This window comes from Balaenoptera acutorostrata, chromosome 15, assembly GCF_949987535.1.
Source record: "Balaenoptera acutorostrata chromosome 15, mBalAcu1.1, whole genome shotgun sequence".
Classification (NCBI taxonomy): Eukaryota; Metazoa; Chordata; class Mammalia; order Artiodactyla; family Balaenopteridae; genus Balaenoptera; species Balaenoptera acutorostrata.
The window spans coordinates 52,204,449-52,225,046 of record NC_080078.1 but is presented as its reverse complement, the minus strand read 5'-3'; the positions used below and the strand labels follow the sequence as shown (position 1 = coordinate 52,225,046).

At 35.3% G+C, this 20,598-nt stretch overlaps 1 protein-coding gene across 1 annotated transcript; it reads left to right on the top strand.

Annotated features, from left to right (window-relative positions):
- Positions 1-1,405: 1,405 nt before the first annotated feature.
- Positions 1,406-19,314, top strand: ANKEF1 (ankyrin repeat and EF-hand domain containing 1). The gene is made up of 9 exons (XM_007165253.2): positions 1,406-1,751; positions 6,655-6,854; positions 7,602-7,751; positions 8,789-8,912; positions 12,215-13,037; positions 14,937-15,163; positions 16,792-16,955; positions 18,143-18,280; positions 19,130-19,314. Exons 1-9 carry the CDS (start codon positions 1,406-1,408, stop codon positions 19,286-19,288), a joined length of 2,331 nt encoding a protein of 776 aa, XP_007165315.1. The 3' UTR covers positions 19,289-19,314.
- The last annotated feature ends 1,284 nt before the right edge of the window (positions 19,315-20,598 follow it).

Sequence of the window (20,598 nt, the reverse complement as noted above, 5' to 3'; positions counted from 1 at the left end):
GTCCTTAAGAGATCATCCCGAGGGATTTGGATTTTTTCTGATTACAATGGAAAGCTATTGAAATACTTTTAAAAGATAGTTTGGAGAGAACTTTCAGGTGTGAAGGTAATGATCTGTATCTTGATAGGGGTTTAGGTTACAAAGTTGTATGCATTTATCAATGATTATATATAGAAATAGTACACATAATTCTTGTACATTATATTATATATTCAGAAGACCAAGAAGAGAAAAAGAACTGTAAACAAATATTGAACTACAGTTAAGGATATGTATGCTGGAATATGTCTGCAATTTACTTTGAAATGTATCAAAATATAAGATAGATTAACAGATAGATAGAGGGATGGATAGATGTGTGATAATGCAAATAAAGCATGAATGGTAGGATCTCAGTGGTGGGAATATATGGGTGTTCAACTTTCTTTATGTTTAAAAATAGCAATACTAAAATGTTGGGGGTGGAAGCTGGTCTGATCTTATCTAATCTACATTTTACAAAGATTTTTCTGGGGACTGAATAGAGAATGGTCTGTAGAGGGTTTTTGTGGAAGCAGTGAGACAAATTACAAGGCAATGGCAATGATTTGGCCTAGGATAGCACCATTGTACTCTCTGGAATGGATTCCCAATATGTTAATGAGGTTCTGTTCCCAGAAAGCATGAAGAAACGCAAGCTGGGTGTACCTAACATGGTCTATTACTCGACTCAAAATATTGTTTTTTTGAACTGAATAAACAATAAGAGATAAAATTACATATTAGAATGCTCATTGCAACTTAGTGGGATTATTTGTGAAAATTTACAGTTATCTCTGAACCATTTACCTACATCGTTCCCACGTTAAGATGACACAAGAATCATCCATCACATCTTTGGTATTTCCCAGGGCTCAATAGATTCCTGTTTATAATGAGCACCTCAGAATTCTACACATTCTTTGTAACGTTTTTAAGCTACTGAAATCTGTGTGGTCTCTACATTGTAAGAAACATGCTGGTACAGATCATTATAGTGGGGAGCTTGGCAATTAGCTTCACCTTATTCATGGGTAAATGGTAAAGCTGTGTCAAGGAGGGAAGGTTAAATGAAATAATAAGAAAACTGCATAACAAGTCTAGTGTTAATTATGATGGAAGATTTGTTTTGAAATATTTTAACGTTATGCTAGCTGAATATTTTTGTATTATATGTAATTTCTGCTTTCATGACTTAGTTGCAATAAATTATGGTAATAACATTTCATAAGAAACAACATCTCTTCTTAGGGAAGACTTAAAATATTATTATTTAGTCGAAGTAAAGAAGGCAAAATTAACTTTGAGTTTTATGTTTTTGCTTTGATTTTTGTTGCTGTAGTTTTTGTTTTGGTCCACGAAGGCATTTTCAAGAAGCTAGTCAAATATGGCTTTAGCAGATAAAAGACTTGAGAATCTGCAGATCTACAAAGTTCTCCAGTGTGTTCGGAACAAAGACAAGAAGCAGATAGAGAAGCTGACCAGGCTCGGATACCCTGAACTCATCAATTTCACAGACCCCGTCAGTGGAAACAGTGCTCTGCACTTAGCCTCAGTTTCCAATGACATCGATATGGTCAGCTTTCTCCTGAGCCTCGGTGCTCACCCTGATGTGCAAGATGGAATGGGCTGTACTCCGACTATGAGGGCTGCAGAACTGGGCCATGAATTGTCCGTGGAAATATTAGCCAAGGCAAAGGCCGATATGACTATTGTCGATAATGAAGGAAAAGGTAAAAACTCCCAGCATTCTATCCAGCAATTCACTTTGTAGTCAGAAATCAATAAAATGCATTTTTTGCTTTCCAACTTTAGAAGTGAGTTATTCATGGTACATGGTAGTGAAAGTCTAGATTCTCACTCTTATACCAAAGGACACTATCTCCCCATGATTTGAAAATGATGCAGGTATTTCTTAGGGAAGCCAGTTCTGAGAACTTTCTCATTGAAAAAGAATATTAGAATTAGTCACTCTGTTTTTGTTTTTTTTTTTTTTAATGTGGAGAACTTTCAACATGATGCACGTTGATATTTCCATAATCACAATCACCCATTGTAAAATATAAAGTCTTATTTAGAGCTAAAGATGAAAGAGAGCATTTCTTCTTTTTCACATTTTAGAACCTCGGGTAATACTAGATATAGGTTTTGCTCTCAAGAGCAGTCTAATGTAGAAAGTAGTTGCATTTAGGAAGTTGAGGGACAAAGGTGGATTCTGACATAAACTCCAACTTTCTAGTGTCATTTAAAAGTGCATTTGAAAATATGACTTAAAATTTTAGATATGGCATTTCCATGATTATTTAGGTGAGATAGCCCCACTTTCTCACTCTTCCCCTCCCAAATTCCATTTCAAGACCACGATCTGGGAGCTTCTTGTCCAAATAACTTAAGGTTCTGGCAGGAGGTGACACAGCCTCATGAAAATCACTAAGAAAATTACCACCAGGCTTAATATAAATTGGTAGATTTAATCAGTTGTTCCAAAGAGTTGTTTCAAGTACAAAGCCATTAACAACAGTCCCACATTAGAGAAATGAATCCCATTTTATAATTTAATTAATGTTTTCTGACAGGAGCAGAGTCTGCTTTTGTAACTCTCTGTGGACATGGTATTTGATAAGTGATTTGCTTATAACAAGAGGAGGACAAAGAAAAGGAAGAATTATTTAATTACTTAATGGCACCACATAACAAAATACTCTTCAGATGCACTCGGGAGTCAAATGTGTTTTAAAATGTTTTATTCTGAAAAAAAATCTCTCAACGCTCTATAGAATATCATTTCCCAAAGTGTGTGTCACGGGACACTGAATCAGTGGGATGTTGATAAGTGCTACATGCAAAATTGGTTCCTTCCGCTGCCAAATTTATTAGAGAAACATCGGATAAAACAAATGTAGACATGTTTACTTTACATTTGTCAGACCGACCAAAACCAGTGACATTTTCCATATTTAATTTGACCATGAGATAGTTTTTTAAATGGCATCTTGTATACGTGGAGTTTCATGGAAACCTCAGTACATTCAGAAGAACGGTAACGAAGAAAAGTTTACCTTCTTGAGTTTGAAACAGAGATACAAATCACAAAGAAAGCAGTTTGAGACATTTTATAGCATAAAAAACTAAAGTTATAAAATGTAAACAATCAAGGTAAAATTGGAAACAAGGTCAAATGAGTATCTGTAGCAAATGCAACAGCCATGAGGTTATCTATACTCATTCAAATTAATATTAAACCTACCAAGGTTCTGGAAGACCAATGTATGATAAAAACAACCTGACAAATCAAATAGGAAGAATTAAAAATATAAAATGAAACTTGAAACAAATACAAAATCTTGTTTCACATGTGACCTTGTTAGTACTGCTCCCTTCAGCCTTGATTGTGGTTCATGGTATGCCTATTGCACAGAGGGCCTTGTCTTCCCATCAGTGAACCTAGCTTACCTTGCACATCCCTCAGCTCAAAGGCTGCCACTGGCCAAACTCCTTGCTTTATTCCACTGTAGTCTCTCTGCCATTAACATCCTATTTTCCAGTGATTGACATTTGGCTCACTGCACATTGTTACCAAAGGATGAGCAAACAATTAAACAGTTAAAATACTTACTGGAGCTTTAGAAGGATGAGGGACGTACTCTAGGTCTAACCTGTACTTTCTCTTTGACCAATTTTGCAGAATATGGAGAAGGTAGCACTCTAAGCCAAAAAATTATTTGTTGTCTTAGGAAATTAGTTACAGTGTCTGGAATTATTTTCTTTAAGGGTAAAGCTGGACTAGTTCCTTGTAACACCCATTCCATTGGTTCTCCCATTTATAGGAATGCATCCCCAGTCCTCAATGCAATACGCTAGTTCTATTGTGTATACTTTTTTTTCTCTTTTGTTTTTGCTTCGATCTTGGAATATTGATTTGTGTCCTTTGTGGCTTAAATAGTCAGCATAGATAGACTTTCACTATGCGTTGCACATGCCGTCATTATAAAATAGCCATTTCATAAGTTCCTTAAGGTCTTTGTAATGAATTCAACCTCATCTGGTACTATTTCTAGATTTTGTTGTTGTTATTGTTTATTGTTGTTTTGGTTCACTCTTGCCTGCTATGACTTCTCTGTCTTTGATTTTATATTTTCAACCATGTCCTTGACCATCTTTCTATTTTTAACTGTTTGAGTAACTCTATTTTAGATGCATGTTTATATGAGATATCTTTCGGTTTTGATTTTCACATAAATTGTATTTTTATTTTAATGGTAGAGTTTATCCAATTTACATTTATCTAGATGCTCCATAGGTTTGGCATCAGAACTGTCACTTATTTTATATTATGAAAGCATAATATATTTAATTTATATAAATACACAAATATGTATAAAACTATTTTCCTCTATAGTCCATGTGTTCTTTGTTTTGTTTTGCTGTGTGTGTATATTTTCCTTCTCACATTTTCTAAAATTAATGGTATATTTTTTGTTCTTTTAATGGCTAACTGGACAGCTTTACATATACTTAAAACTCCGTTTTTTGAATTAGCACTTTAAACAGTATTCATTAATATTTCTCTATGAAAGATGAGATTGGTACAAAAACCCTTCCTCTCACCTCCTTTACCTCCCTTCCAGTACCTAATTTTAGTACATTAAAATCATTTTAGTTCTTTCAGTGATTCTTTTCATACCTTTAAATAATAAACATCTATTTCTTTATCTGTTTTTAATAATATCTCAAACTCCAGCAGTAAAAGATAAAGAAAATCAAATGCTTACACTGTCTCTCCTTCCCTCTCTTCCCTCCAAGTTTTGTTAAATTACATTATTATTTCTACATTACTGTGAATTACAATATTCTTTTCTGTATCTAGAATTCCTAAGGTGATTGAACTTTGGTTCAATGGTTGAAGGGATTCAGCATCTATCATGGGTCTTTTAGTCACATATTCTCTGTTGATCTCCTGTTAGACTCATTTTTATTATCAAGTAGTTTAGCTCACTCCTTTGGGCTTATATCCTTTGATTTCTTGCATCTTTAAACTTATGTGTCCATCACTTTTATATATGAACAATAGCTTGACTGAGTATTAAAAATTCCCTGTTTTCTTTTCCAAATGACATTGTAGAGCTCCTTTGGTTATTTTCTAGCACTGAATGTTGCTGTGCCAAAGTCTGGCAGCCAGCTTGACTTTTCCTCTTTAGAAATGACTTGAATTTTTAACTGGATGCTCACAGGACACTTTCTTACCTAGCTTTACCTAGGCACCATCTTATGGATTGTTCTTAATCAATTTTTCCTGAGACTCAGTATACTCTGTCAGATCTAGGTTTTTCCTTCAAGAGAGTTTTCTTCTATTATATCTCTCCATTTTTTTCTGTTCCATTTGTTCTTTTATTTTTGAACACCAATTACATACATGTTAAATATTCTTTGCCTCTCTAGAACATTTAAACTCTTGCATCATATCAGTTACATTTTTCTTTCAAGTTCTTTCAAGTTTTTCTTCCATGTCCCTGACCATGGTTTTGGCAATGTCTGCTCTCCTTTTTCCTGCTTCCAATGTGAACCACTTTCATTTCTTTAGTGGTTTTACAATATTTTTCTCTACCATTTCTTTTTTTAAGCTCTGCTTGCTCAAATTCATCTTTTCCTTCTATTTATCTTTTATTGTCCTAGAAGTACTTATTTTAGGTTCAGTCTAGCTTTGCACTTTTGTTTCAGAAAAAATTATATTTAATTTCTTTGTTATCATGGAAATGGGTCAGTCAATAATTTTCATGTTGTATAGTTTTTTGAGTATATAATTTTTGCCTAGTGTTTGCCATCAAGTTTCTTTCCTTACCTTTCTTTCAGTATCTTTTTTCATAGGTCACATGCTGGTTTCTTGTTGATTATTGTTCCTCTTTGAATGAAGCCTCTTTTTAGAGTGAAGTCACTACAAAGTCAGTTTGGAGTTTGACTGCTGTTTACCTGACTTTCTTACCAGGGGAATATAAACAATACCCCTGGTCTGTAGTACATTTTTGACATGGGTTATGTTGAGGGTCTGTATGTCACAGGTGCTGGGTATGAGGATTTAGCATTTTTCTCTCTTCAGTAAACAAAATGATTTGCCAAAGTGTCAGAGCCCCTTGCCATCTAGTTTTTCTTCTCACTGCTACTATACAGACAGCCTGCTTCCTATAAACATGGCTGGTCTGCGCATTTCATCATTATGTACCATCTCCTTTGCCACTCTGCAGTTTCAGAGGGGATCCAGGGATCCACCAATAGTCCTCTGGCACACACACCCCTACATATTCCAAGAAGGAACACTGGGGTATAGACTGCAGGATGCCAAATACCCAGGGTCAACCAGAGCTCACATCCCAGCACTCAAATTCTTCCCAAACAAAGTCTTATCACATTTTGGTTATGACTGTTTTCTGGCTCTTATAAGAGGTTGGGTTTCTTTTCTGGTATCTCTGTCTTCGTGTTTCAGTTGATTTCAGAGGGAAAACCAAGGCATAAACATCTTTGCTCTATCACCTTCAGCTAGTTAATTATGAATTTTTAAATTATTATTTGTTCCTTCCTATCTGATCCAAATATAGAGAGACTACTAATTAAGTATTCTTTGGGGATTCTATTTTTCTACAGGTATTTTGTTTTACTGCATTTTACCTACTAAGAGGCATTATCGCTGTGCACTGATTGCCTTGGAACATGGTGCAGATGTCAACAATTGTACCTATGAAGGAAAGCCAATATTCCTTAGAGCTTGTGAAGAAGCACATGATGTTAAAGATGTGTGCCTGACATTTTTGGAAAAAGGAGCCAATCCAAATGCTGTCAACTCAGTATGACTATTCCTGTGATTATAAATATTCCTTTTTTCAATTATAGAAAAAATTTACAATACACTAATCATCTCTATTAGTGTATTTTTTTCATTTGAATATTGTAAAATTATCCTGTTAGGTTACATTGTTCATTTCTGTTCAAAATACTTTAAGATGATATACTTTCATCATCTTTATATGGCATGGCCATGATTCTACAATCTATTTCCTAATTATGTTTGGAAAATTGGTATTTATTATGTATAATGTTAAAAGATCATTATAGGAAATAGAAAAGATATTACTGATGCCTAATAAAAATTTATCTTCTTCAAAAGAAAATACGTAGTTCTGCTGTTTCCCTTAATCATTTTGAGTTTTCTTGTATTTTAATTGTCATTTCCCAACAATAAAAATAGATTTTCTTCTCATTAGAAAACACCTATAGCCTAATTTTAGCATGTGTTTTATCCTCTTTTCTCCCTTATTGCTCTACTTTCTTTGCAAGAAACTGCATTTTGCAGCATGATGTTCTTACAGGGACTTTTGGTGTGACCTTGCCTCTGATTTTAGAATTCTACATTTTGGACACTGACCCATTTTACTGGCTTCATTTTTCCTATTTGTTACGTGAAACCAATAAAACTGTACAGAACTGAACGTGTCAGTGTGACTCTGAGGCCAAATGGATTTAGACCATATTTATACGGAATATGTTATTTAGCATGACAGGGATAAACAGCATCTGATCTGTTTCACATCCAGTCCACAGGTCGCACGGCTTTAATGGAAGCATCAAGAGAAGGAGTGGTAGAACTAGTTCGAGGGATATTGGAAAGAGGAGGTGACGTGAATGCATTTGACAATGACAGACAACACGCTGCACACTTTGCTGCCAAAGGAGGCTTTTTTGACGTAATAATCTACTCTTTGCTTTAAAATTTGTTGCTAAAAATCTTCTCTCCTTTTTCTCAACATCTTAAAATATCATGTAGGTTACACTGATAGAATTTTTTCTGAGTTATCATCTTGATTTTCTGAAATAATTCTAAAACTATATTTTATACCAAATATTAACCTTCAAAACATATTTTAGCTCTTTATTCAGTTTTATCTTCTTGCTAATTTATTCTTTTAATATTGCTAATAATGTTTTTCTATATTTTTAATTATGACAACTTAAAGGTTTTGCCAACTGGGACTACTCTATTTTATGACTCCATTACACATTAGAATTTTCACAGTACAGTATGATCTAATTGTGGAGAGAACAATGCCAATATACTCATCTGCCTGATGTTTGAGGCATCTAATGACTCACCTAAATTTTTAACTCTAACTATTCTTATTATCTGATATATCAGCAAAGGATATCTCATAGGTACATAGGTGATATTGCAGAAACAAAACAGAAATCAATGCTATTCTATTTTTTTAAATTCTGAATTATATCTAAAATGTATTTACTGAGTTTTTCTGAGTTTTAACATAATTATCTTTACTTTTGTCATAGGGTCTCTTCCCTGCAGTAAAAGTATATATCACAGTAGAAGTCACATCTGTTTGGTAAAGAATTTGCTCCCCTGATGATGCTTGCCATAGTCTGATGCTTTCTAAAATTGCCTAAATTTATTTCAAAACGGTAGTGCCCCAGCTGAGTATAGAGTTTTCTATACTCTAGATCAATGTTGTTTGATAGAACTTCTGGCAGTGATGGAAATGTTCTATATCTGTGCTGTACAATATGGTACAATTCACTACACACGTGGTTTTTGAGTACTTGGACTATTGCTAGTGGAAGTAAGGAACTGAATTTTTTAAATTTGTTTTCTATTTAATTCATTTTAATTTAATTCAGATTGACACTCTGGATAGCACAGGTCTAGGTCCCAGTTTTCATTCAGTAAACGTACATTTCTATTCCTCTACAATATCCACTATTTATTTTGCAGATATTGAAGCTTCTCTTTGCCTACGATGGAGACATGGGGCTGATTGCAATGAATGGCAACACACCACTTCATTATGCTGCTATGGGTGGTTTTGCAGATTGCTGTAAATATATAGCTCAGCGAGGTAAAATGGTCTACCAATTTCATGCCTAAAGAATTTATAATTGTCCCACACTGTAGATGAGCAGAGAATTTCAGCCTGTCAAATGTCAGTTGCTTATCTCACACATAAATGTAGAAAGAAAATTAAACTTTTTTCTTATTTACCTTCTGTTAAATCATGAATCTGGCCTTGAAAGTGATAAATATTCATTTCTCAAGTATTTTTAGGTTATTATTAAAAATCTAAAGAGAATTGTTTATGAGTCAACCAATTATTAAGATGCTTATAGTTATTAAATTCCTATTTAAAAAAGTAAATATCAATCTAAAAAATGACAAACACTAGACACCATGTCTTTCAGTTTGCATTCTTAATTATTTTATTTTTAAAAAGGTACTATCATGTCAAGTGCAAAGATAACATTTCTGGGTAATTTTAAATTATGGGGGAAATATTTTGGGAAGAAACACGTGAAATAAAATGAAAAATTTCATGGAACATTTGAAATATAAATAATATTTATTATTTTAGATTTTTCTGTAGCTTTCAAATAATTATTAACTTAGGAATATAAACTATTTTATGTATAGCTTAATGTATTCCTTAAAATAGTAATATTACCCAATTAAGTTTAAAGATTTGGATTAATTTGGTGTTAATTACATGCTAATTAAATGTACATTCAAAGTTATTAACTCTTTGTTAGAGAGGGAACTGCATTCTGCTGAATGTTATGGTCGTGGTTTTTTTTTTTTTTTTTTCCAGTTTATGAGAAATGGGCAGAAACTTAAAGTTCAACAACTCTATAATAGAGCAGAGAATGTGCTTTTATTTTCCTATCTTCTACAGAGGAACAGAAATTTTGAAGTCACTGGGACCCTAGAGAGCCTATACTGTAACCACTAACATTATAAATAAGACTAATGTGCCTGCATAACTAATGGTGTAATAACTGATCCACTTTGACTTTTTTCACCTTATACAAAGCTCACATTCTTTCCCCATTCCCCTAAAATAAAAAACAGATAAAGGAAAATATATCAACTGCAATTTTTGCCCTCATCAACTGTCTCATCAGTCTTATTTTCAAATCTGTCACCATCAGCAGATTATTCTGACACTTCATTTTTAACATTGTGTATTTCTAGAAACTAAAGATCTGCCCAGATTGAGACAAGCTTCTTCAACTTTCACATGCTGATTCCTTTCTTATTGGGACAAACATCCCCCAATATATACTCTACCATTTATGTACTCCTGGGATAAAGTTAGAGAAAGCAAATTGAGAAGTAAAGGGCCAGAGCTTGCCAAAGGCCTTGCCTGGTGATGCAGAAAAGATTCATCCTCTTGGCCGGCTCACAAGACTAAGCTGTGTTTCTGAAATAAATGTCTGAAAATGTTCTGAGTTCTGTAGCATGTTTAGAAGTACAACCACCAGATCCTATGTGGGTGACCTATTTCCATACCAAGCAATTGCTTATCTAAGGCAATTAGAGCAGCAAGAAACCATTGGTCACGAAATGCTCATTTCTGAGTAAACTCCCTGGGTGTAGTCTCTTTTATTCTTAAATGTGAGGGCTGGATTCTTTTCCCACATTAAACTACCTTCCTCAGTATGCTCCTCTTTTGTCCCTGATCTTGTCCCTGGAGTAATTTACAACTCCCTGTAGGCGGTGTGAGGCCAGATCCAGGGGAGAGGAGGGGAGTTTGGAATAGTTCTCCTGAAGCCCCTGTGCAGGGTTCTCCTTCTCTTGGGCCTTTTGACAGCACAGTCAGCTGAAAGTTGAGTATCTCAGCCACAGAGGCACATAAATCACAAAGGGAATGAATGGATCTTTATTTACTAATGATAAAAGAGGAGACAAAATCAAAGGGAGAGGAAAATGCCTTCATATCTTTAAGCTGGGATGTTGGAGTCTTTTATCCACACAAAATTTCTAACAGGGAGGAAACTAGGAGCAGAAGAAGGCAAGATAAAGCCGCTTTAAAACCCTTTGATCCTTAGTGCTGGGGTGAATATAGGAACGGATTGGGAGATATAGATAAACCCCCAGACACCCTGAATAAGCGAAAAAACTAAATAAAAACAGCATACTCAAGATGACTATGGAATTATTATGCTGTGGAATTATACTGTTGAGACCAGTCTCAGGTCCCTTTCCCAATAAGTCACTATTCTTCAAACTGTCCAATATAAAAATTTTAGAATCTTTATTGTTCCAATGCTCTTTTTGAGTTTTTCTATCACTAGTAAAATTATCAGCCTTCATATAAAATTTTAATTTTTGACAATGCCATAGGAAGTGCTAATGTTGAAAAACACTGGTGATTAATTTTCTTTTTGATAAGGAATAAAACTATAAAGTGTTGGAGGGGCGTGTTTTATTTTTGCATTCGGCCACCTTTACATTTTGGATGCTAGAGATACTGATGCTAGAGAATCTTTTTTGATTATGTGATGCTTGCAAAGCAACAGAAGAGCCTTCTAGATTCAAAACACTAGAAAGAGCATCTTCATAGTCTGACTTATAATGGGTTTTTAGTGTCTCCAGACACTTATTACAGACAACACAGCCTTCTTGATAGCACTAAGTGGATTCCTTGATGCATTCAGAAAAGTTTATTTATTTGGAGAATGCTTACATATAATGTTGGTCCCATCATTTTAAGTAAGGGTCCAAAAAGGAAAATGAATTTTAATGCCTAATTGCACAGTTCTTATGCTGGAATTCTTTCAGGTTTGATGAACAAATTACTTTTTCCTCTGTTAGGCTGTTCACATGACCTTACTGCAAAACAGCAGGTCAATATAAATTACATGAACTTCATGGAGAATACAGTTAAAGCATAGTTTAAGATTTTACACAGATTTAGTCATAATCGTTCAAAAGAAGCAAGTGTCAGTTAGCATCCTGAGTTCCTAAAGTCCTATTTAAGTAGTTTGAATCCAGCTTCCTTCCAAATTCAAATGTCACCCTTACTCTTTCCCGCTAGTCAGGAAGCCTCCTTAGCAAGTATCCCAACATGATATTTGTTTCAAATATCTATAGGGATTAATGTCCTAATCCTTTGGGAAAAGATACTATCAATTGGAAACATATCTCCCTCAGAATTCACCAAAGTAAAGCTCACAGAAAAAAAAAAAAAAATCAGCTTAATTTTGTAGTTATAATAGCTAAATGTGCTTACCTCTATATACAAGTAATTTGGGGAGCAACTTTTGATTAATCACTAGAAATTTAAAAAACCGTTGGATGCGTGTCATTTGTGGAGTCTTGCAGATGCCTTGACACCATTCATAATCATGATGCTTCCTGTTTTAGGATGTGATCTGAAATGGAAGAATTTGGAGCATAAAACGCCCAGGGCCTTGGCTAAGGAAGGCGGCTTTAAAGCAGCCAGCAAAGAAATACGGCGGGCGGAGCGAATCGCTAATAAACTGGCCAGGCCAGGAGCCAAAAATCCGAATCCACGATTGTACCTGAAACTTCACGATTGGTCCATAGAACATGAGACTTTCCTTAGGGAAGCCCTTTCGTTTGTGGACAGGGGCGATGGGACAGTCACCAAGGAAGACTTTGTGCTGGCTCTGGAGGAGAGACAAGATTTTATGAGCTCAGAACAGATAGCTACCATAGCTCAACTTCACGAAAAATTCCGGGGCGGAGGGGTCAACATAAACGATTTCTTTAAAGGAACCAAATACTTAAGCAAGTCTTATGTCCTGGGATCCTATGGGCCTAAGAAAACTAAAAAAGGGATGGCCAAAAAAGCCAAAAAAGCCAAGTTTGTTTTACCCCTCCCAATCTGCATCATCCCTGACCACGTGTTTCCACGCCGGAGCGAAGGTGGGCCGCCTTGTTACATGATTGAAACCTACAAGCATGTAACTGATTGCAATCGCTTTAACCGAGATCATCCACCCGGACATCCCATTCAGGATGACTCTGCTTGGTACATTGATGATCCAGGGAAGGTCTTTTCAAACATTAATTTTATCACCAAGGTGGGAGACCTAGCATCTCTGAAAAAGGCGTTTGAATCAGGAATACCTGTGGATATGAAGGATAATTATTACAAGACACCCCTAATGACTGCATGTGCCAGTGGAAACATAGATGCGGTCAAGTTTCTTCTTAAAAATGGGTATGCCTTTTGGTTGAGTGAAATTTAGATTTTTGGGAGCCTTCACATTTCAAGGAAGGCTAAGACACATTCAGCTCCAGAATTTAAATAGTACAAGAAAGGGCTTCATTCCTGAAGTCCAGATCACAAATAGATCTTATACCAGGAACCAGGCTAATGGAGCATAGGAGTGTGTGTATGCAAAGACCGTTTGCCAATAACAGCTATGCACAAAGTGAAGGCCAAGAAGTTTTCTCTCTGAAGGGTAGACAAAGCCTTCTGATTGGGTATCCTTGGCCTCCCAAGACAATTTAATTTGGTCTCAGAGCTTTACCTAGATGATGTGGAGTTACTTTTTATTTTATTTTAAATTAAAAACAATTTTTTTTTTTATTGTGGTAAGAGCAGATAGCGTGAGATCTACCCTCTTAAATTTTAAGTGTAGGGTACAATATTGCTAACTATAATCACTATAGTGATTATAATATTGTAGAGCAGATCTCTACAACGTACTCACTTTACATGGAGTCATTTTTAAATGTCTCTTTTTTCTTTCCTTCTTTCTTTTTTTTGTTGGAGGGGATCCCAACAAATTCAAGCAATTTGATGGTAGCCATAATGACTAAGCACGTTTCATTCCCTTTTCCTTGGTTCATTTGTAAATATCTTTAAAATAACAAAGCATGACATTTAGTTTAACTTTTTAATCTAAAGCAATTTCTCAGGTTTAAGTCCTTCTTTTTACCATTGCTGGATAACCTGGGGTAACTTTCTTAACCTTTTTGTGCCTCAGTTTTCTCATTTTTTTAATGGGGTTCTAATGGAACTCAGCTCACATGATTTGTTGAAGATTAAATGAGTTAAAATATGTAAAGCACTTAGTAGCCCAGTAATTGCAGGCTTGATAAAAGGTATTATTGTTATTATTACTATAATGTTTAGCTTCAAAGAAGGATTTAAATGTGTTTATTATAGAGAGGGAGTATAAAGCAACTAATGACAATGTGAAGTGTTGGGCAGAGAATTTTTAAATAGGACTAAAATTTTATTTTATCTTTTCATAGTTTCTGAATGATAGATTGCTTTCAATAAAATCAAAAGAATTAATTTTCTTTTTTCATTTAATTTTAATTTTATATTGGAGTATAGTTGATTTAAAATGTGCTAGTTTCAGGTGTATAGCAAAGTGATTCAGTTATACGTATACATATCCATTCTTTTTCAGATTCTTTTCACATATAGATTATTACAGAATATTGAGTAGAGTTCCCTGTGCTATACAGTAGGTTCTTGTTCATTATTTATTTTAAATATAGTAGTGTGTATATGTTAATCACAAACTCCCAATTTATACCACCCCCTCACCTTTCCCCTTTGGCAACCACAAGTTTGTTTTGGATGTCTATGAGTCTGTTTCTCTTTTGTAAATAAGTTCATTTGTATCATTTTTTGATACAAGATTTTGATACATTGTAATGCTTAAAATTTTAATAATGAAGGTCCATTTAAAAATTCATAACATACAGAGAAAGTAGATACAAAATGAAATAATATAACTTTTCTGTTTCCTGTTAGCTTTGATCTTTCATTGGATCCAGTTTTTCCCTGGTTTTAATGATGCAAAATTGTAACCCTTAGGTTACAATTGTAACCTAAGGATCTAAGGGTTAAAATTGTAACCCTTAGGATCTAAGCACCTTTTAAACTAAACAAAATGTATATATACACAAAGTTAAGACTGTTATATAATGAAGAACACAGGTCAAGAAAAATTATGGCACAGAATTTAACTTGACCCAAACCTTCCTTGGTTTACAGTTGAACAACCTGATAAAACTATGAAACCTTCCTTAGCATTTTTAGCTTCCAGTGCTTGGAATAACCCATATTTTTAGCTCATGCATCTACCTCATTTTACAGGGCTAACGTCAATGCAACAGATAATTTTCTGTGGACTCCGCTTCATTTTGCATGCCATGCCGGCCAACAGGATATTGTTGAGCTTCTTGTTAAATCTGGAGCTGTGGTAGATGCCCTTTCAATCAACAACTCAACTCCCTTAAGTAGAGCCATTGAGAGTTGTAGACTGGATACTGTAAAATACCTACTTGATATTGGTGCTAAATTCCAGCTGGAGAATAGAAAAGGTATGTGTTCTCATTATGGGTGATAAGGGTTAGAAAAGGAGGATTTATGTTAGATTCCAAACCCGTTTAAATCTATTCTTGTAGGACCACATTTTCCCTTGAGTCACTGCTGCAAAAACAAACCTGAGTTAAATGTTATGGAACTTTATCGTATACACAGTGCTTCTCAAATCATTGGTGTAAAAGAACCAGTTCTTTATGTTGGCAATCCATTGTGGATGGAGACTTTTGCAAAATACAATGAAAAATGATTTACTAGAAAAATGAAGAGGAAAAACCCCATAAAATACAAGTCCAAACTTTTTTTTATCATTGGATTCAAATGACATAAAATTGCTACAAAAATTTCTAAACATTTTTTCTTAATCCCTGTATTTATTTCACTGTGACTGCATAACCATTAGTTTGTAGACTGACACCAGTCTGCAGATCACATCATGAGTCATCACTCTGTCTTAACAGTCAATTCCTAATAATCGGCATAGTTTGAAGCCTCTGTAGACTTTGGATTCCTTCTAAAGTTGGACAAATCATTCCTGAATTGAGGCTCTTTCTAGAAAGTAAATGGGAAGCCTACCTTATGTCATAAATATCCCGTGTGAATACGTGGAGGTGTTATTTTCTTAGAGTGGAACCCATTGCTTCCTTTTGATCTGAAGGAGCTTTAGTATCTCTGGCTGCTTCAGGCTGCCTCTGAGTCACAGGTAATATTGTTAGGTCTGTCTGAGGACGTTACAGGTGTCATAATACCCAGCCATCTGCATAGAGCACTTGCGACCTCCAGCTTCCCAGGCCTTTTTTTTTTCTTTTTTTTTTAAACATCTTTATTGGAGTATAATTGCTTTACAATGTGTGTTAGTTTCTGCTTTATAACAAAGTGAATCAGTTATACATATACATATGTTCCCATATCTCTTCCCTCTTGCGTCTCCCTCCCGCCCACCCTCCCCATCCCACCCCCCTAGGTGGTCACAAAGCACTGAGTTGATCTCCCTGTGCTATGCGGCTGCTTCCCTCTAGCTATCTATTTTACATTTGGTAGTGTATATATGTCCATGCCACTCTCTCACTTTGTCACATCTTACCCTTCCCCCTCCCCATATCCTCAAGTCCATTCTCTAGTAGGTCTGTGTCTTTATTCCTGACAAATACCGTATGCTAACACATATATATGGAATCTAAGAAAAAAAAAAAAAAAGGTCATGAAGAACCTAGGGGCAAGACGGGAATAAAGACCCAGGCCTTTTTGAATACACCTCCTTCCATCATGGGAAGGGGAGGACAATGTAAAATTGTCACACACAAAGGAATGTGTGCACGTGGGAAGAGAACCAGCACTCAGATATTCAAAATGTAATCTACCACTATTTCCTATCAACTTTTAAAGAAACATGCTCAAAATAATTAACAAGAAGAAATGGTTTTGCTGGTAAATGGCACTCTAAATGATGAGATTTTAGAGCTGGGGCCACCTTAGAGAGTATCTGATCCAGCTCTGTGACTTTATACATACCATTCGCTTCAGTAATCACCCTTGTACTGCATGCTTAGAGCTGATGTGCTGAGATTTTGCTACATGGTTTATTATTAATCTGTTTAATGAAACTCTGAATTTATGTTTTAAACAGGGCATACTGCCATGGATGTTGCAAAGGCTTATGCTGACTATAGAATAATTGGTTTGATTAAGGAAAAGCTGGATAACTTGCCAAAACCAGCAGAAAATCAAAAAACAAAAGGCAAGCCACCGCTTAAAGTGAAGACTGAAGGCCCTGAGATTAAGAAAGAAGAGGTATGGAAAGCAGTTGACCTCCCATTAGTAACTGGTGGGGCTGCGGCACCATTTACATATTGTTACAGGACATGGGCAAATAATATGCAGTCCATGTTTTCAGCACCATTATGCAATAGTTTTAAAGAAATATCTAGCAAGAAATTTCCTGTTACTGAAAAGCCTAGAAAGTACTAATTGCAAACAGAATCCACACAAAAACCAGTTGGTTCAACCAAATACCATTAGAATGTTGGAAAAAGAACTGGTATTGGATATGTATACACTCAGACATGAATTATACAGATTTGATGGGATGGCCCAAAAAGGGAAGAAGAGTAACCCTTATGAGAAATGAAGTAAAGCATGATTTTCCTTCATTTTGGTTTCATAATCTTTCACTACCCACCTTACCACTCCACTCCCAAAGAATTTTAATGATTACTATGAACCCAGGGATATGTTCAGGGGAACTTGGATATCCTGCAAAATAACTCTAGAAGGTTTTAAAGGTGTCAAATTGTCCCTGGTAATCTGAAATGGTTTGGGTGCCTCTAAATTAGCAGCAGAAGATTGAGGTTGTTGTTTATGGGGATTTCTGAGACACCAAGACTTTGTCATTCATTAGCAGGAAACTTTAAGTACATTTCTAGACTGGAAGCTTCTTTTAGGGAAGCAGATGGATCCCTGGAGATTCTTGGCTGACACAGGATAGGGGATGAAATTCAGGAAGGAAAAGCTTTAATGTTATCAAATTAGAAAGGGTTAGAGAAACGTAGGTGGTAGGAAGTAGATAGAGTTGAAGGGATGATAGGCAGACAATAGAGAGTAATAAGCATGGAGGAAGAGAGTTAAGGATGGCCAGAGGTGAAGGAGGATTGATCAACTGAAGCTCCTAACACATGCAACATTATCATTTTGGTAGGAATACATCCTTCTGATTAATAATGGCCACAGATCAAGGATGGATATCTGAAAGACTTTTGCGATCTGTCACTAATACTAATTAAATAAAGTTAAACGAGGCAAATGAATGATCTCTCCCCACCCAAAATTATAATAATATTCTATTTCATTTCAAATTATAATTTGTATAGTAGCATTTTTAGTTTTTTCTGGCTTCAGAGTAAGATGCAGAACAACAAATAATGTTAGGAAGTATATATAGGTTTTTGCAATTGATAGTTTTTTCTTGGTCTTGTTTCCAGGAGCCACTTTCATCAATGTATACTGTACCAACCATAGTGGAGAAAAAGAAGATGCATAAGGATAATGTGGTTTACCTCAATTCATTGATTACCAGTGGTTATACAAAGAAAGTGGATATCACATTTATTCCACAGAGGGTAAGTACTTTAGAAAGATCATAACATGGTATAAACTCATGATGTCATTTTTCAAATACTTTTTATGCAGAGCACCCAAACAAATGTCCTTATCTTTTATAGTTATTATTTGGAGGTGTCCTTTTTCTAGGTCCTACTACTTCTGACTAAGTAAGTCCAACTTGTATAGCTTCCAATATCTGGTATTACTATTTTCTGTATTAACATTTTAATTTTCCTTGAACAATTGAAGTCTTCAGTTAGTGCCATTCCTTATAGCCATGTAGTCACCGAGTTCTATAGATACTTTCTCTGGGTACTCCTTAGAGCCCAACCGTTCCTCTTTTTACACACTATCACCATCTCACTTGGGAGTTTCATACTAATTAAGACTGGATTTATTCAGTGGCTTCCTTAAACATCTACAATTAAAAAGGTGAAGATGTCTTTGGAGAATAAGAGTGGTCTTGACAATGTGCATCAAGCTATGCTGAATAAGAGACCACCAGCTCCTTCTTCCCTCTACTATGAAAATAATTTTGACTTCCTCATAAGACATAAAGGCAGTAAACCGAAACTATCTATTAACTCCCTTGCTTCCTGGTTTTGACATCCTAAAAATGATCAGCAGCTGTCCTGAGGGTCATCAGAGAGGTAACTGAAGAGCATTTCAGTTGTCCAAATAGTCACCATCAGAAACAGCGATGCCCACATAACCAAAAATGTTGTGTAAGAGATAAAAGTTAAAATAGATTTAGAAATAAATTTGATAGTTTTAAATTAACCATCTTGAAGATTGTCTGGATATTGGCATGTTTATTGGCCGTCCGTCATACTCACACCTGCTCTGGATGTGGTTGTTTATTTAAGACCTGGAGTCCCAAAGCCACGACAGCAGAGCTGATCAGGAAGAGGGAACTGCAGCGGGAGCGGTTCTCATACGAGGTAGATTTTGATGACTTCATGATGCCCTTTCAGAAGCACATCACAGAGAAAGCGCAAGCATTGAAAGCTGCCTTCAAGACCTAAATCACAGCAGTTGCTTCTTGGGATAAACATTTTGAGACCCAGGGACCAAACGTTGGAGAAAATAGATATTTCCATTAAAGCCAAAACAATCCACAAGTAACCAAATATTTGTTTTTGCTTTAATAGTTATAAATATTCTGAGCTGTCTAGAGAAGGTGTGCTTTATTTTGCAATGAATTGCACGTTATTCTGCATAAATCCCCCAATCTTCCTCAAGAATGTAGTAGAATAAATGGCATTTTTTGTTATAAGCATAGTGTCATTGTCAAAGAATTTACAAGATTTACACCATTATGTTTGTTAAAGATACCATTTTAGTGGAAATGGGTGAAAACAATTTGATATTAGGGAAGAGAAGTCATTTGTAATCCATTAAGAAAGTAGTTTTCTTCTCACACATCATAAGTGATATGGATTAGATATTGTTTTTGTTTTTTTATGGCATTGGTATATTAGAAGACAGGCTAGTTATTTTGTAAAATGGTCATTAATTGGGCCTGATTTGTCTTACTCAAGAATAGATTCAGGTGATGCATCTTAGGCAGGAATACCACAGACATGATAGCGTGCCCTTTTCAGTACATCATATCAGGAGGCACATGATGTTGATATGGGATGTAAACTTTGTCAACTTTCGTCCCTTGATTAAAAGTGGTATCTACCTGGTTTCTCCTCTGTAAAGTTACTCTTTTTCTTTTTGTACTTAATAAGAATCTCATGGATATATCCTTTGAAACTACATAAATTTCCTGTTACTCCCATGACTTTCACCCTCTAATTTTAACACTCATGGATGACTTTTGCCTGAAAAAATTATTACAGTGATGGTTGCCATAAAATTATTTTCTAATCTCATCATTCTTTCTACATTTCTTAATTGGCTTTGTATTGTTGGTCAGAGCTTTCTCTTCTTCACCATTAATTTGTGTATTGGTTATGTAATCAGTATGGACTCACGGTTTTCTTTTTTGCTTAATGGGTTATAATCCTTTACTATCATTATATATTTTGGTGCTCAAATTGTTCCTGATTTGGCCAGCGGAAGCTCCTTCAAGCTAGCTCCTGAGGACAAGACATTTTGTTTCCTTAAGTAACTAGAGGACTCTTTATTTCTTGAATGTGAGGGAAGATGACTATCCATGGTTTCATTCAGGAGCAAGGAAAATGAGTCTGCAATGGTAGATTTTCAGAGTCTACAATTCTCTGCTATCACCTGGTGAATACAACACATTCTCAATGCCAGTTTCATAGATAGTGTTGTTCTGTGATCACCCTCAACCATCTGCAACATAAACTGAGAGAAAGTGTTA

What these genes read in the sequence shown, in the direction of transcription:
- ANKEF1 (XM_007165253.2), top strand. Translation starts at nt 1,406, where the DNA reads ATGGCTTTAGCAGATAAAAGACTTGAGAATCTGCAGATCTACAAAGTT. An exon ending in TGTCGATAATGAAGGAAAAG is followed by an intron (nt 1,752 to 6,654) that starts GTAAAAACTCCC and finishes ATTTTTCTACAG; the next exon opens with GTATTTTGTTTTACTGCATT. An exon ending in TCACATTTATTCCACAGAGG is followed by an intron (nt 18,281 to 19,129) that starts GTAAGTACTTTA and finishes TGTTTATTTAAG; the next exon opens with ACCTGGAGTCCCAAAGCCAC.